At 34.3% G+C, this 17411-nt stretch overlaps 1 protein-coding gene across 1 annotated transcript; it reads right to left on the bottom strand.

The window, feature by feature from the left end:
* Window positions 1-1721: 1721 nt before the first annotated feature.
* On the bottom strand, window positions 1722-8679 carry LOC108577583 (sialin-like). Its single transcript, XM_017940766.1, has 9 exons — window positions 8595-8679; window positions 7402-7607; window positions 6705-6926; window positions 6193-6277; window positions 5682-5848; window positions 4928-5077; window positions 4297-4429; window positions 3343-3596; window positions 1722-2244 (listed from the first exon to the last, which is right to left on the bottom strand). The coding sequence occupies exons 1-9, from the start codon at window positions 8677-8679 to the stop codon at window positions 1951-1953; spliced, it is 1596 nt and encodes a 531-aa protein (XP_017796255.1). The 3' UTR covers window positions 1722-1950.
* Between the last annotated feature and the right edge of the window lie 8732 nt (window positions 8680-17411).

Below are 17411 nucleotides of genomic sequence, written 5' to 3'. Positions count from 1 at the left end.
ATGAGCCTGGTGCAGGGAAAAAGGGGAGAAAATGGCACAGGAAAGTTGCGATCTGTGAGAAGAATCGTGATTGAAAGTTGACAGGACGATGCTGGTGCAAGGAAAAACGACAGGAAGTTGAGTCTTTTATGAAAAGTGAAACTAAGGAACGAGAGGGAAGTGAAATGAAGTAGAAATTGCAAGAATTTATTTAATTTTGCAATGACATTTTAAGCTACCATTTTCAATTGAAGATGAAGACTTCAAAAATAATTAAAAAGTAGATGGCAGCTATCAATATATTATATTACTCCAATTATTTCAAAGCTGCAATTTCCATAATTCGCTTCAACACGCTCAAAGCACAGAAGCAGCGTTACAATTCCGATTTAGCTTTCTACAGTTCCTTTTATCATTTCTACCCAGTCCCTAATAACATATATCATCCGTAAAGAACTTTCAATAATCTAATAAACGTTATTCGAACATCGAAAACCACGAGCGCAAATGTACACCCGGGACTTTCTTTCACGGGAGAGATATTCTTAAGAAACGTACCCATGCGTGAACTCGAAAAAGTTTCACCTCGTCAGTCTGAAACGTTCAAACATTCTCGACCAAAAAACAGGCGATCTTGATATCAGCACACAGTTACAATAATGGAATATTTAATACGAAACAGAACGGAAACCGGACAGTTTAGCGGTAATACAGGGGAGAATATATTCTTTTTCGTGCAACCTTTCGATTTTTCTGCCGGGGCACCGGATGTACACGCACGTGAAAGGTTGTCGTTAAAAGATAGAAGTATTTGCCAACTTGAACGGTGCTCTTATGTTTTGCAAGCTGCGGCTTCCGGTATCCTGTGAACGTGCCAATGCGTTGCAATGGCGTGCGTAACGTAAAGTAGGAATAGTTCGCCTTCAAACCGACTAATTAGAACGGTCGTACTTTTCATCGACTTTCCACCTCCTTCTCTTGCGCTGATGGAAAGTTGTAAAAGACAGGGTGGTTCATTGTTTTGCCAGGTATGTACGTTACAGAGATGTCTGCGAGCCGCGAAGAAAACCGGGACAAAGGGAAAGAAAGGAGAATTCGCAGAGATCAGATAGCATCTTGATAAATTCTCTTGTTCAGCCAGCAATTGTATACTGAGATATTAAGAGAGAGAGAGAGAGAGAGAGCTGTGCGAGGTTGTATGCTACGAAAAATCTTTACTTCTGACATATTTACGCAAGAATATTAAGATATATTGCGATACTGTGGAGATTAATTGGGTAACTAGGAAATCTGATTGGAATAAATTTGAAAGAATTCTTAGGAATTGTTGGTTGAACTTTTTTTTTATTGAAAATTGTGTAATTTACATTTTATCATGTGTGTGTACATAGTTCATAATTTATTTAACATTTTAGACTGTAGTATATTAAAACTATGAATGATTTTCCAGTCCTTTGTTTTGAAATACATACTATAGAAATTAAAATATTCTTAAAAATTTTTAATTATATATATTTTTTTATAGAAACTTGTGAAATTTACATTTCATCACATTACATACATTATTATAAATAATATCTAAATATTATGAATTTTACTTTGCACTAGAAACTTTAAAAGATGAATAAGTATAACAAAAAACAAATAGAATATGCAAATGAATGGTGAGAAAAATAAAACACGAGACGTACAACGTAACTTCTCTTTACTAAAATAATTTCCACTTAAACTTACATTCCTGCCTAATATCAAATATTCTAAAAAATACTAACAATTATCGCTAAACTCGTAATCTCCTAAATCCATTGTATATACACACTCTTCGGTAACGCTTTTCTCCTAAGGTCCGAAATAGTTCCTTGATAATCTGTACATTCTCCTGCACAACACGAGACTTCTGTCGTACTTACGCGCAACGCTAAAAGGTACTGAATAAATATCATAGTCGCCGCTGCAAGGGCGAGGTTGGATTTAATTGGAGGCTTGAGAAACTTTCGAGTGGACCGAGGCGGAACGAGGCACATTTTTCGCGCTCTCAGCGTCGTCCTCGAGCGGGTAAGGACCAAAAGGCTCCGTCTGGACGCCGACGTCTTCGTAATCAAGCTCCGAGGCGTCTTGTTCGTAAATTGCGTCGTGACTTCGTGGTCGTGCCACGGAAGGAATCCACGGTTGTGGAACACCTTTTCCAAGTGCCAAGAAAACCGCAGCGGTCGTTAGTAGAACGACGGAAGCGACACCGAAAACTAACCGCCACGAACCGGCGATCTGAAATGAACATATTTTTTCTTTTCATTTTGCTGTTTATAACGGTAGATGATATACGATCGTTGAAATCTTCGGTGATTTAAGGTTAAAAGGAGCGTAAAGTGTAACGCGGTTACTGTAATTGGCAGTTAATGGATAGCGAAGAGGTATGAGGAAGTTAGGGCTGGAAGATCGTTAAAATTGTTGCCGCAGTTTCTTTGACATGAACGAGTGTGAAAGGTTTAATACTTCCTGTAATCTAGAGATTCCTGGGAACTCTTTCCTCGGAAAGGTGTAATTCGATAAAGAGACATTAGACATTTTCTGTTTGGATAGATTATTGGGTCATTGGGTCACCTGTTGTGTTTCTACAGGAAGTCTATACTCTGTCATTTGAATCACATTTATTTGCCAAAATTAGTGCTGTATATTAGCAAAAATATCCTAAATCATTTTTTTAGGATCTTAATAATTTTGTGACGACAGTGTTTGTAACAAGTGTTCTAATAGTAATGAACAGGAGTGTACGTTCTTGTTACACGTTTTTATTACTTGGTATGTTCAATAATAATTTGTAAACAGGTCGTTCTTTCTTTGAATTTAGTAGATATTTTAATGACAAATGTCCTTTAAGGATAATTGAATTAAACTAAAATTTAGTTACTGTTTCTACTCTTATTATTTACAAAGTTAACGTAAATTTTTGTTAATATGAAAGTATCGTTCTTTCTTTATATTAACTTTCAGCCAAATTACTTCCAACTGCTTAACACGTTAAACGCCCAGCCTGTTTTTTGGGCCATGCGAACTATACACAGAAGACGACTGACGAAAAGTATACTGTCAGTCACCGGTGACTGACGCGGCGCTTGACGTGTTAAAATCAAAATAAATCAACCCTTTGCACTCCTCCATAATATGCACCATAACTCCGTTCAAGTTTCACTTATACCAAAGTGAAGCAAATTAACAAAAAATCGTGTTAAAATTGTTAGCAAAATGCTCAGAGTGCTAAGGGTTGATACCATTTTCAAAGTTCTACATAATTCTTAGTCGTCTCAAAGTGTACACTTTTATGACATAATTAAGTGTCTCGATAATTTTACGTATAAAACTTACAGAACCGTGCAACGCCTGAGTAACGAAATAATTAGCAGCCAGCAATCCTGCTGCACCTAGAGTAGAGCACAACGCACACGCGGCCGCTGCACAGGCTGGAGATTCTACAGGTGCAAGATCTGCTATAGCCGCCAACGCACCTGCAGGCGCAGTTCCAGAAACGAGAAGAGCGGCTATACCTAACCAGGCTGCCCCCAGAGCCTGACAACCAGCATAACCGGCGACAAAAAGTAGCGCAGCCGGAATGAAATGAGCTGCAAAATACAATAATTGCAAATTAACCCATTCGCTGCGACAGATTTCAGTAAGTAACGCGCGTCGCGACGCGAAATCTCCTATTTCGACCGCGTCATTTTGAAATTTCTCTCGTCAAATTAAGGTAGAAGTACGCCAAAAGGCGCCAACAGCACACTGCTAGTTAAATTTTAAATCAGATCTGTCTGATCAAATTTTATAAATGCCTATAGGCGCCAGCGGCAGTGAAAGGGTTAACTTCTATTATCTGTAGATTTAATTTTCGATAAATTGATTACTTCGCTTGATAAGATTGTTGAATAATAAATGAAGTATCGGTACAACGATAACGTATTGATCTAATTTTAATGTACAACATTTTGATGACATCTGATATAAATACTTTTGAGAATTTTTAAATCGTTTTTTAGAGTTTCAATTTCTCTCAAATGATAGTGTCGTATTCTAGAAGTTCCAAGTCTTGCAATTGATCAAAGATTATTTGAAAAGACCGACAGGAAGATGATAATTGAAGGACAAATTTGGCAGTTACGGTCCTTTCTTCGTATGACGTTAATGTAAGATATCCAAAGTTTAGCGAAGTTTCTCTTTCCTTGGACCGAGAAATGGTAAATCATAATTTAATCGTTCTAATTATAGACAACGGTGATAAAGATTATTCTAGTCGAGAAAGTAAACGTTTTTCGTTAAACTGCATACCGGTATAAACAACCAACTTTCTCGCTGTAGTTGTCGAAACTATTTTTGATTCACGAACATGATCCACCAGGAGGCCGCAGGTTAACGCTGCCATGAAGTGGCCAATGTGAGGTAGTGTCGTCAATACGGAGTCCTGAAAGTAATAAAAATTCAAACTACACTTCAACTTTAATTACTAATTTCTTTTCTAATATATGAAAATATTTTTAAAAATTGTCTTCTCCCTGTGTCTAGAGGAAATTATAAATAAAAATTCCCCTTGCAATATTGACATTTCATAAAATATGTATTATATTACATAAAAAGTAAATAGTGAAAAAATAAAATCGACGGTGGCAACATAAAAAGACTGAGAAACTATCACATATGAAAAAATTATTTTCCATATTGAAATTTTGCAAAAATGGAATTATATTGCTTCAAGAGAAAGTAGTGAACAAATAAGATGCGATCCATAAGAAGATTAAGAAATTAGCACATATGAAAATTTTGCTTTCCATATTGAAATTCTACAGAAAAAAAATACTATATTGCACGCAAAGTAAGTAGCGAAAAAATGTGGTACGCTCAATGTAAGAAATTAGCAAATTGTTAAACATAGTAATTTTTTCTCATGAAATGAAAGACTCACGTTGGCTGTTGAGAATCCGTAAATGAGCTTGAGATACTTCGTCATACCAAGAGCAAGCGTTGCATCGCCCCATTGATTTCCCATGGTTGCTACAGCCGATGCCCAAACCGGAACAGACCGCAGTAATTTTCCCCATGGAATCACCGCTGCCTATTTTATATTTCATTTGATTATTTCCTCCATCGATGAACTCAATTAATCGCGACTTAAGTAAAATAAAAAATATTTGCCCCCTTTTAACAAGACATAAAAATTCGACAATTAGTATCCTTCTTCCTTAATATTTTACGAAATTCCAATTATTTTGTTCCAACCATTCTCAGCAAATCTACGAAATTGCATTACATTAATACGCTTCTGGAAATAGTTTCCGTTTGCTCTTTCGCGACATTAACAGCAAGTAGCAGTGAAAATTAACGAAGCAGTTTATTTAACAATTGGCACGGAAATAATTAACTTGATTTGACGCCTCATTAATTTTATACAACAATGGTATTGCGATTGCAGCAATGCAATATTGTATCATTCATGAAACATCATTTCCATCGTTGTATAATTCATGTTGCAGCAATGTCTCGAATGAAATATTGTTAAAAAAGAAACGAAAGAAGTAGAAAATCAAATATAAAATCGAACTAAAAATTTCCATGTAAGCAAGTTACTTAAATAAATGAAAGATGCATATATAAAAAAGTATAACAGATGCAAAATTCGTGAGAAAAAAAATTACTTTTCAAAGAGAAATCAATCTTACATTTGTATCATGCTGGTAAGATTTCGGTGTATCTTTGACAAATCGTCTGAAAGCGAAGTACCAACACAGTGCAATGAGAACGAGACCGTAGCAAAGAGAATCTCGACCGAAACTTCGAACCACTGCTGTGCCCAACCATCCTGTGAGGCAGTATCCAACACTGACAGCTGTTAAATAATTTAATTTTTCATTAACATTACTTTTACTACAATTTCAGAATTATAATTATTCCTCATTGGTATCATAGCCAATGATAATATTCTAAAGCAGGTTTAAACGTTAATTTTCTTTGTAAAAAAAAAATATGCAGCTGTGAAGTAACAATTTTTCGGTTATCGCATATGTAAAATTTATTTTTCATAATGAAAATAAAGGAATTGTGATTAAAATAGGTGTTGTTCGATGCTATTCCAGATTTGCTTAAGACTACATGCAATTTATTAAATATACAGGTAAAACGTATCTTCGACTCAATTGGCTATTATTCCGAAATTTGCAAATAATAATTTACCAGCGTAACAACTGAAGTACCAACTTCTATGAGTGCTCTTAAACCAGGTCATAGCGAGCATGTGAGCTGCAGGCATAGTTGCGCCCTACAAATGAGAAGTGACGTAATAATTTTCTGCGTTTAAACTAAAGCAAGTGTTATTAGCGACGTTCATATTCATCTAATAGTTCGAATAACTTGGGAACTACTATAATCTGGTAACTTTGAAGATATTGTAAACAACTTAACACGCTAATTTTGTTAAAAATTCCTTGGAATATGGAGAAGGTGAAAAGCAAAGTTTAAGAGTAACAGTTAAAACATTTTCACGATCAAGATTGTCGAAGAGATTTTTAATAAATAATATGAAATATACCTGAAATTGTACAACTTTTGATTCATAATTACTGCCATTGAAGAGTTTTACTTTTATCATATGTAAAGTAATTAAATAGAGTAAATTTTAAGTCGTGAATTAAACATTCCGTTAAATCTTTGTACGCAATTTTATAACACTTGTGTTTCATTCTTACTGTGCACAATCCCTGAAAAAGACGAAGCGCCACGTGAGACGGTCCTCTCCATGCAGCTGGGACCAACAAAGACGCCAAACAGGCACTGAGAACAGCTCGCGAAAATACCATCGATGGACCTGACCTTCCCCATACCAAGCAACCCCCTAAAATTGGCCCAGCCACTTGACCCCATAGAAACACCTCTCTCATTATGGACTCGGCACGTTCCTCTGGCGGTAACTGAAAAGATCGTCGTTTATTTAGGGGTAATAAAACTATCAGTTAAACAGAAATATTACTATGAAATGTTTGATATTAAACTACTTAATTCTTGTTCCTGAAATTAATCCTCTTCATATAGTAAAATCTTACAAGAACAAAGAAGGAAAATACACAGAATCGTAAATACAGTGTACTTAAGCTATCTGCAAAATTCTAATAGAATCTATGATATAGGTGTATATTTCTATTTTGATACTTTGAACTATTGCAAATTAATGCGTCATGAAATTAGTACTGAAAATTAACTTTTTCATTCATGAATGTAGCGTTGATCAATTGATAAACGGATCGAGCAATTAATTTTTGTAAGAGATTATGGTAGAAAGTTCGAGGATATTCAGGCAATAAGATAATAATAAAGTATTTTGTAGAATTTCAGGTAAGGAAAGTTCGAGGGTATTAAGGTAATAATAAAGTATTTTATAGAATTTACCTCCATAAGTATAACTTCGAAGTCTTCGGTGCGATTGCGGCTACTGATGTTGACCAACAGCTCGCAATGCCACGACGTGTCGATAATCGCATGATTGTCTTTTTGATTCGCAAGCAACGCAACCGACGAACTCACCTCAACTGCACCGCAAAGTGCAAATCCTACTGCAACAAGCGCAGCAACGATGTGTCGCGCTCGTACAGCCGCTGATGGATTATAAATCAATTGAAATATATTGTGTAGGATTTTCATCAACAATTCTTCTACGGTATTTTACTTTAAAATATATCTTTCTATGGAATATACAATCATAATTTTTGACATTAATTTTTATCGTACTACGCGACAGTGGGCAAGTTACTATTACGCGCATTGTATACATATATTATCGGCGACACAAAACACCGCCTTTAATAGAACACTGTTTGCTTTTGATAAGTTGATTAAACAGTAGATTCCACAATTCCCACCTTTAATTCACATGTAGCGAAAGATCTTCTAATTGCATGTTGTAACATGTAGGTTTAATTTGAATAACATATTATTTTTTAACTTTTGAGGAACATATTGTGATGTAAATATAAGTACGTGTAATATATTCTTTTTTCCACTTTCTATACTGCGTTATTCTTTCTGTTATGGCAGAAAATAATGGGAAATTTATTTCTATACACTTAGAAAATAATTTAAGGAAGGACAAAATTTATCTCATTTAACACATCAAATTGAGAAAAATGTGACTCAAATGAACTATATGAACCTTCGTTACAAGCAAACATCCAGTTTCTTAATATCTCATCACGTTCATTAACACCGAAAGGACCAGCTAGGTTTAAATGTCCCATTAGAAATTTCCAGAAAAAGGTGAATTTTCAACACTGATAACTATTATCATTTCCAACTTTCTGACTCTGTTTTCTGTACGTTTATCTCTATTTATATCAACATAACACAATTTTCTAATCACGTTTCACATTTCTTTATATGTCACTTTTGAAACGATGCTACTGGGTCATTTTTGACCCAGCAAATCTCTCCAGTGTCGAGTCAAATGTAACGGCAAGTGATTAATTTGCTTAACAATTGACACTTCGAACACATTCGCTACTATTTAACAAAGAGTGTCGCACGATGAAGCGTACCTTTTGCTCGGTTAAAAATCTACTCTTTCTATCACGTGTAATTGAACGAACCTCGAACTTCTTTTGCAGCTTGTTTTATTTGAACACTGCTATGTTTCACCAGCTGCACGCTACCTCTCCTGACGAACTCTGCCATTTTACGAAACACGAAAGGAGTAAAATCAACGAATGCATGACTCTCTTATCACTCGTGCCGTTTGATTCTACGCCTATTATCTCCTTTCCTACCCCGTACAGTACACGCGACCTCGACTTTGGTTTTCTCAGAACGTAATACAAATAATGGTTCTTAAAACAACAATCCGGCGATAAGAAAGTTCTTCTTTTTTCTTTTATCCATTTTTCATTTCGATACATTCATTACTTATACGATGTTAGACACGTCAAGAGAGCACATGTGTTTTAACGTTAACGATAATGTTCGATGATTCGAAGATAACGAAAATTCGTGCTGTTATTGCTGTGTAAGAATGGCGAAAATTACATAACTACAAGTTACGCACAATTGATAATCTGTCGTGATACTCTATCGGTTGCGATACATTTTGATAAACTTTTTGACGCTTTTTAATTTGACATGTGATAAGAGTAGAATTAATGAAATCTTATCAGATCTGTCTATATTGTATCGTGGAGCACCGAATAATAATATAAGTTAATTTTGGAAATTTGACTTCATTTTTATCGATACATTTGAATTAGGTTCCACTGTGATAAATTATTAATTTCAGAGTTTGGGAACTTATGACAAATCTGAGACTAATGTGTTAGAGTGCTCGATATTTAAATTATATAGCGTTGAGGACGTAGAAATTGAAATAATTTGTTAATTAATTCACGAAAGTTTTGAGAAACTATTATGTAAAATAAATATCTTTTACTGTCTTTCGTTCCACTGTGATAAATTATTAAACTCAGAGTCTGGGAACTACACGTAGCAAATCTGAAAATAAGGCGTTGAGTGCGTAAAAAGCAAACTAATTTTTTAATTTTTACTAAATCTTTGAAAAATGATTTACAGAGAATATTACATCTCACATACAGTATTTTTACTCTAGCTTTACTGTAATATTTACATAAAATATAATTAAGCATTGACAACTATTTTCAACACCCACAAACGAGACACATTAATTCATTTAATTGAAGTCCAAATTTAATATACAAAATCTGACAAACGAATAAGTAATTGGACACTCGTTCAATTTCTAATTAATATCAAAACACACTTAATATCGACCCAGGAAGTGTTCACCATCACTCATTGAAACTCCACTTCAGCGTCATTTAACGTCGTATCAATCCAAAGTACGACTATATATTAAAAACTTAATTGCAGCATCTTTCCATAGATCGCACAGCAAACTCGATTAAACGAAGATCTACAATTACAAAAGAAAAAAAAAAACTGTTCTCCTACCTTTCATTTCCAGCGCAGCATGCCTCAGCTGGACGCTTCCACGTTTAAGACGAACAAGAGCTGCCATGGCGATCACTTGTATCGATGCACAGTTCGAGTTTTCATTACGTGGCGCCGGCACCCGTTTGAACACATTTTACGCTGATAGACGAGCCCGTTGTTTCCTCACTGACACCTTTTCCTCTGATCACGGCGATACGGGGCTAATCTGTGCGCCGCGAGTTGCACGAACCGTACTGGTCATCTGGGAGTACGAGTGAATGAACATCTCCGTTAACGAGACTTGATACAATAAGTACCTATGCCAGGTCAGCCTTGAAGCACCGTTTGAGGCCTGCCTCGGGTTATTTTCCCGTCGCTGCCACCACAAAACGATATCTCACAGTGGATTTCGTTCACATGATAACAGCCGAATTCGCGAACGCCTGATACTCGTTATCAGGATCCTGTGAAATATAAAATAACGCGCCTCGTTCTTTTCTTCTTCGCGATTCTTCTCGTGCAAGAACGAGTGTAATGTTTCGGTTCTTCAAAGGGAAGTGTTGTTGGTTCGAAACGATCGGTGTTGTTGGATCGTGATTTGTGGTAGGTGTACCGACAAAGTGTAATTGCAATTTAGTATGAATTTAGGGGGAATGATGTTGATTAATTGTTTTCTCTTTTCTTTTTCTTTTTTATGGATACGTGGTATTTGTAGCGTGTTGTATTTTACGAGAGAGGGAGCAGGAAGAAGAGATTTATGTAGTTGGAGATTGATGCTTGCTAATTGAGTAAGTTCGCGGTATTTGAAGGTGAAGACTTTAATATGGAAGAATAAATTGTACTGTTTCATTCAAGTAATGTGATACTAAGAAAAAACAAACATACCAGTTTTGATAAGAATTAATCTCCTATTTTTCTTTCGATTGTTTGTATGTGTTTTGATTATTCTGCGGTGTGTTTGTGAAAAATATTCGTTGCATGGTTGTATTGTAAATGGAAATATATTGCATACTTGTTTCTATTTAATTCTATAATGATATATTTCTATTTGTAATTTTTGTTATTGTATGTAGAAAGTGTCACGTGATTTGTTTCATAATGTTGTAAAATAGGAATTAACTATAATAGTATTAGAAATATTCATAATAGCGATCAGGCAGTGCATAAAAGATAATATAGTAATAAGAATTATCAAAAATTATTAATTTTGTGTTGTCATAACTTTATTTTTAATTGTATGTACATTATACTTAAGGTGATATATCACTAATACAAATAAAGTGGTAAAAACAAAAGGGTATTTAATTATATTTCTTTATTAAATTTAATGTATCATTTAAAATGGTATATGATTCCTTTATTGTGCATATTTTCATCTCAAAGTATTCAATGATGAATTAATTTAAGTTATAAGTACAATTTGTATGGATCTGTTAAATATTGTACACATATCTTGCTTTAATAACTTTTTCTTGCTTTCACAATATGTTAAATGTCAGTATAATTATTTCCCAATTGCATACAACACTGTATGTGACTTAAAAAATAAAAAAGAATGTGTTAAGGAAAGAAACACTGAAATAATATGATTACCTAAATAGGATTAATAATTATTTCCTCATTATATACACTTCATGTGACTTGAAAAATACAAAAATATTGATTAAAAAAAGAAACACTAAAATAATATGATTACCTAAATAGGATTAATAATTATTTCCTCATTATATACACTTCATGTGACTTGAAAAATACAAAAATATTGATTAAAAAAAGAAACACTAAAATAATATGATTACCTAACTAGGTAAAAATTATTTCCTTATTATATACAGCACTATATGTGACTTAAAAAGTACCACAAAATTTATTAAGAAAAGAAACACCAAAATAGTATGACTACCTAACTAGGTAATAATTATTTCCCAATTATATACAGCACTTTATGTGATTTAAAAAGTACCACAAAATTTAATAAGAAAAGAAACACCAAAATAGTATGACTACCTAACTAGGTAATAATTATTTCCTAATTATATACAGCACTTTATGTGATTTAAAAAGTACCACAAAATTTAATAAGAAAAGAAACACTAAAATAATATCATTACCTAACCAGGTAATAATTATAATAACTAGGATTAACAATTATTTCCTAATTATATACAGCATTTAAAGAATACACAACAGCTTATTAGGAAAAAGAACTACTTAAACTAAGAAATAACTACACTAGGAAATTACTATGAAATAAAGAAACAAAAGAAGTAAAACAAAGTTTCCAAGTAGTTTTATTTTTATTACTGTTAAACCTGGAAATGAATGTATACCGTGTATATGCGCAATATTACGCCGAAGGAATTTTACACTATGTTTATTTTTCAGTAAGAATCACCTCTACTTTCCCCCTCTACCATAAATACATAAACAGACGCTCGAATCCTTGTAAATTTGAGGACAGTCTTGTTCGGAACGCCCTATCGATAGTACCCGTGCTTCTTTTTTCTCGTATTTAAAGTGAATATTCTTTTACGTTCTCTGGCGAGCATTTCGATTATTCCACTTTATTTTAATACTTCTACGTTCTTTTATATATTTATTTCTAATCACACTTACAATTTCGTACTCGTTAAATACGATTCTCATTTTTGTCTACCAAACGAAGCATTGTTTACTGCAGTTCCTTATTCTATATTTCCTTTTGTAATACTATTTGTACAATTTAATAAACAGTAGTCATTTATTACTGTATAATTTACTTTTGAATGCATTCAAATAATTGTTGCAATATTACAATTTTTATTTCGTATAATAATACCACTTTGTTTTGCTTTATCGAGGTTAGGTTACGACAGATTTATGAAAATAAAATTGTGCGTGGTATTAGAGCATAAAATACCCTAAATAACGAGGCAGAGGAAAAGAAATAATTGTGTAAAAATATTTTTCAAACTTGTGTTCAGTGCGTTTATTTTTCCGGCTTCCTGCACAAGGATCCGTGTTCATCAAAATGATAGTTCTACTTCCATCACACTTCCCACTCTATCACCAGTTTAACGATGAATACAACGTAGATAGCAAAATTACTGCAAGGGTAAGTGACTACGTACACTAAAATTCGTATTCACTGTCATATAAGTTTACTAAAAACTGGTAGAATATTCTATGGTGTTGCACTCTCACGTATTACGTAATTAATAAATTTGACACGTTGTTCCAAGTTATTTCGTATAATTTAATAGAATATAAAATTCTATTGTTTGAAATATTCATTTGTTTTTTGAAATTAGATCGTATAATAAAGTTTACAAAGTTAACAAAAGATAGTTTGATAAGGTCAATGCAAATAACAATGAAAATATTTTGAACAGTCGTATAATATCAAATTTCACAGTCCGACCAATGTACAAAACATTGAAATACAATACGTCGCACCACAGAGAAACCAGATCGGTAATATTGAGTTCACTACAGAATCGACTGGCAAAGTTTTCAAATCTTCAATTTTCAATTCCCATTATATGTGTCATAAGTTAAATAAATTTTTCACGTAGAATTACGGCCAAGGTAGAAATAAACATTTTAAAAGCTTATTTCTCTTTCTAAATGAAAAAGAAAAAAATGTTCGTGGAGCGTCTGAAGGTCAACAAGTTCGTTGCTTTACCGACCACAGGTTACATCGCACAGTTGGGTCCCAGTACCCAGTAAAGGACCCCCTTCGGTCCCCGTTCGATCTTTTACCGGACCCCAAAAGGTTGCGCGTCAGGTGGTCTTTTCCTTCCTGTTTTCCCCCCCACCAGTCAGCGAGAAACATCGTAGCGTACCACCTGCAAGGCGATTGGTCAGTTCAGAGACAGGTCAAACGGCAACACGTCGGTTAGCGTTTCTGTCACATTCATCTCTCGTTTCGAAGCGGAGTCGAAGTGTTTGTCGATCGCGTCTCGAATTTATCTCGGTGTGCACGAGCCACGTGAACAAGGAGCGCGGGATTTCGTGTCTTTGAAAGCGTGCGAGCGGATCGACCGATCGAGGGAACGGCGAATTCCTCGGTTGTTTTAGCCGCGAGCTTTTCAAACAGTGCACATTATGCGCTGTGGTGACGCGAGTGTAGCGGAGTGTTTTGACACGGGTGTAGTGCGGTGATTTCTGTGAAACGTCTCTATCGATGAATGAAGAGGACACTGTTGCACCAGGCAAATAACGCGGGAGGAACGAACGACGAGGTGAGTGGCACTGTTTTTCTACCGCAGACCCGCGAATTTGAGGTTAGGTTAGGCCCTTTCGGCTCTCATGTAGTATTCCCCTACGGTGGTCTCGAGTGTGCTGCGCTTTTGGCCTCGAACAATACCGTCCTTCGGAGGGCCAGGCATCCGGGTCCTCTCGAGTCGAGGCCTAAAAGGGTCCTTTTCACTTCTAAACGATGCGTGCCGGCGCATGTCTCTCTTTCCCCGGCCCTCCTTTCTGGAATGTGAACCTCTCGGGGATCCTGCTGTGTTTCTACTATAGCCATCTCTGCAACAGGTAGTGATGGGTCATCTCTCTGTGCACGCTCTCCCTTACAAGTTTGTTTCGTTCCTCTTATCGAGAGAGGAGACTTTGTATCACGTTTGTTCGTCGCGATAAATGTGCGTATGAAATTTTCAAGTACGTATTTCGATCGAACGGCTTTATCGCTCTTCGCTCTATCGATGTTGTACGTTCTTAAAATATATACTACAAGTGTTTACGATTTAAACATTCAACAATTGTGCGATACGTTTTATTATGATTTACGTCTCGCTGTTAATCTTTACTTTTTATTTACACAGCGTGTGTGTTGTACTGTTTACACGTTTCACATTTGACTTACGTTGTACTGCAATCGATCTAACCAACGGGGAAAGAAATTTTTGTAGATCGATTATTTCGATTATCGAACAGTTTTAAATTCCGTTTTGAGGTTATTGAGTGTCGAAGAATGTATTATTCGCGTTCGTTCTTATTTCGTTTTTTCACTGTTTCGAATCGTTTCGTGTATGCTGCTAGTTTACAATATCTGGGTGCTAGAGGTCAGAAGGATTTAAATAGCAGTTGCTTAGATACATCCGTCTAATACGTGCTCTGTAAATGTTAAAAGGTATACCGTTGCATTCATACGTGATCAATTTTCGGCATGCAATTTGACCCGCATTTGCACGTTATGTGCTTTACGTAACGTGGACGGATTTTGTAATCGTATGCTTAACACGAAGACATTTCACGCTCTGGAGTATGTTCGATGGAAAATGACACGTGTTTCAACTAATTCCCGCTTTCTAACAGAGTGTGTTCCATTCATAAATTTTACTAGTTAAAAAATCCAATAAATACCCATTCTGTATTTTCTTAATTAAAAGAATTAATATAATTATAAAAGCAAAAGTCAGGAGTGTTTCTTTTTTACTAAAATTGTTCTTTAAAAATGTTCAGTTTGATTGGTAATTAATTAAAAAAAAAAATTCAAGATCTATGAGATATTCTGAAAATAAGAAAATAGTAAAATATACTATACACAGGTGAAAATATTTATTAGAATCATTTAGTATAAGTGAGATAATTGAATGTCCTAAAATTTATTCATTTTCCAATATTAACGAGTAGTAACTTGCAATACTAATAGGGAATTTAAAAGCATTGATTATTATTCAATTAAATGGAACCCAATTTAAATAATATTTACCATAAATGGAATTTTTAATATTTGAGAAATGTAATATTGTCGCGACTGGTGGATTCCTTTATTTTTGGATCACCCTCTATTTCCTGATTTCTGTAGTATCAAGGAAATGTGCATGAATGAAACGAGATAAGATATACGTACTTGCACTTCTCATTCATGGTGTAAACATAGATTGATGATGCAAAATGGGGAAAGTAAAAATTTCCTCCAAGATAGCATTATGAACACGTTATTATTTGCAATCACTTTCTACAGTAAAAAATTTATATAACCAAAAGATCCTCTTGTGATTCATAAAGGTATTTTAAAAAATGATTATACAATAACTATTTTATATAACGTAAAAAAATTTTCACTGGTTCGTTCTTCAGTTTTTATTGCGTGAAATTTCAAGCAATAGAGACATTGATAAATATAGTTATCGTGTAAATCGCCTAAATGCTCATTGCCAAGTTTTCTTCTTCGTGCAATTAATTAAATTCGAAGACTTTCAAGACTTGAAGTATCGACGAAAGTAGGTAACTCACGTGCTACTGCATGTATACGATTCTTTCATACGTGTTGCATGCTTGAACCGCGGCATTTATGAATAATTTATAAAATCACTGCAAATTTGTATTCTACAAGTTCCAAGATTTATATCTCTGAGTTATGTGAAAGCAGAAGATAGGTCGTGTTGGCTCTGTTTTCACTCTCACTTACCAATAAATAACATTCACAAAACAATTTTTTTAATAGTCTTCTTTAGTACTCGAAACACTCAGTCAATGCTTAGTACATTGAAATTCTCGTTGGAAATTCAAGTACAAAAACGAGAATATTTATGCTGATTGTATGAAAAGCAGGTCACGATTGCAATTTGCAAGTATGCATTTATCTATAGGTACGATTAAATCTTATACAGCCACGTGAAAGTGTAATGAAATGCGGTGAATTACTTTCCAAAGTGTATTGAAACCATTTATTAGATCGTGTGATACGAAATGTCAGATTGAAATTTCACTGCTTGGAACCGTGGAGTCTCTCGAAATTAACTTAACGAAAATTGTACGAACTTTAAATTAACACGGAAAAGTTCAGAATATTTCAGCACTCAACTAATCATTTGAGTAGATTAATTCACCATTGAAATTTCGCTGCTTCAAATTAAGTTTCTCAAAATTAACTTAAGAAAAATTGTACGAACTTTAAATTAACACGGAAAAGTTCAGAATTTTTCAGCACTCAACTAATCATTTGAGTAGATTAATTCACCATTGAAATTTCGCTGCTTCAAATTAAGTTTCTCAAAATTAACTTAAGAAAAATTGTACGAACTTTAAATTAACACGGAAAAGTTCAGAATTTTTCAGCACTCAACTAATCATTTGAGTAGATTAATTCACCATTGAAATTTCGCTGCTTCAAATTAAGTTTCTCAAAATTAACTTAAGAAAAATTGTACGAACTTTAAATTAACACAGAAAAATTCAGAATTTTTCAGAAGTCAACTACCACTTGAGTAGATTAATTCACCATTGAAATTTCACTACTTCAAACTCTTAAGTCTCAAAATTAACTTAACAAAAATTGTACGACTTCAAATTAACACGAAAAAATTCAGAATTTTTCAGCACTCAACTAATCACTTGAGTAGCTTAATTCACGATTTAATAGTCATAGGTACACTCATATTTAGGTCAATTTATCTTTACACACGAAAAAATGTTCGTAAATTTCTGTACAAAAAAATAGGTTAAAGCGTATTAACAGAATGATCGAAGAAAGG

The sequence above is a fragment of the Habropoda laboriosa genome, unplaced genomic scaffold (genome assembly GCF_001263275.1).
Source record: "Habropoda laboriosa isolate 0110345459 unplaced genomic scaffold, ASM126327v1 scaffold578, whole genome shotgun sequence".
Taxonomy (NCBI): Eukaryota; Metazoa; Arthropoda; class Insecta; order Hymenoptera; family Apidae; genus Habropoda; species Habropoda laboriosa.
Note: the sequence above shows the minus strand (reverse complement) of the source record. Positions and strands in the feature narration are given on the sequence as shown.

Excerpts from the sequence above, each read along its gene's own strand:
- LOC108577583 (XM_017940766.1), bottom strand. The coding sequence starts at position 8,679 with ATGGCAGAGTTCGTCAGGAGAGGTAGCGTGCAGCTGGTGAAACATAGC. Across the intron at positions 7,608-8,594 it reads AGCTGCAAAAGAAGTTCGAG|CGGCTGTACGAGCGCGACAC; the intron begins GTTCGTTCAATT and ends ATAATCCATCAG. Across the intron at positions 6,278-6,704 it reads TTTTTCAGGGATTGTGCACA|GGCGCAACTATGCCTGCAGC; the intron begins GTAAGAATGAAA and ends TCTCATTTGTAG.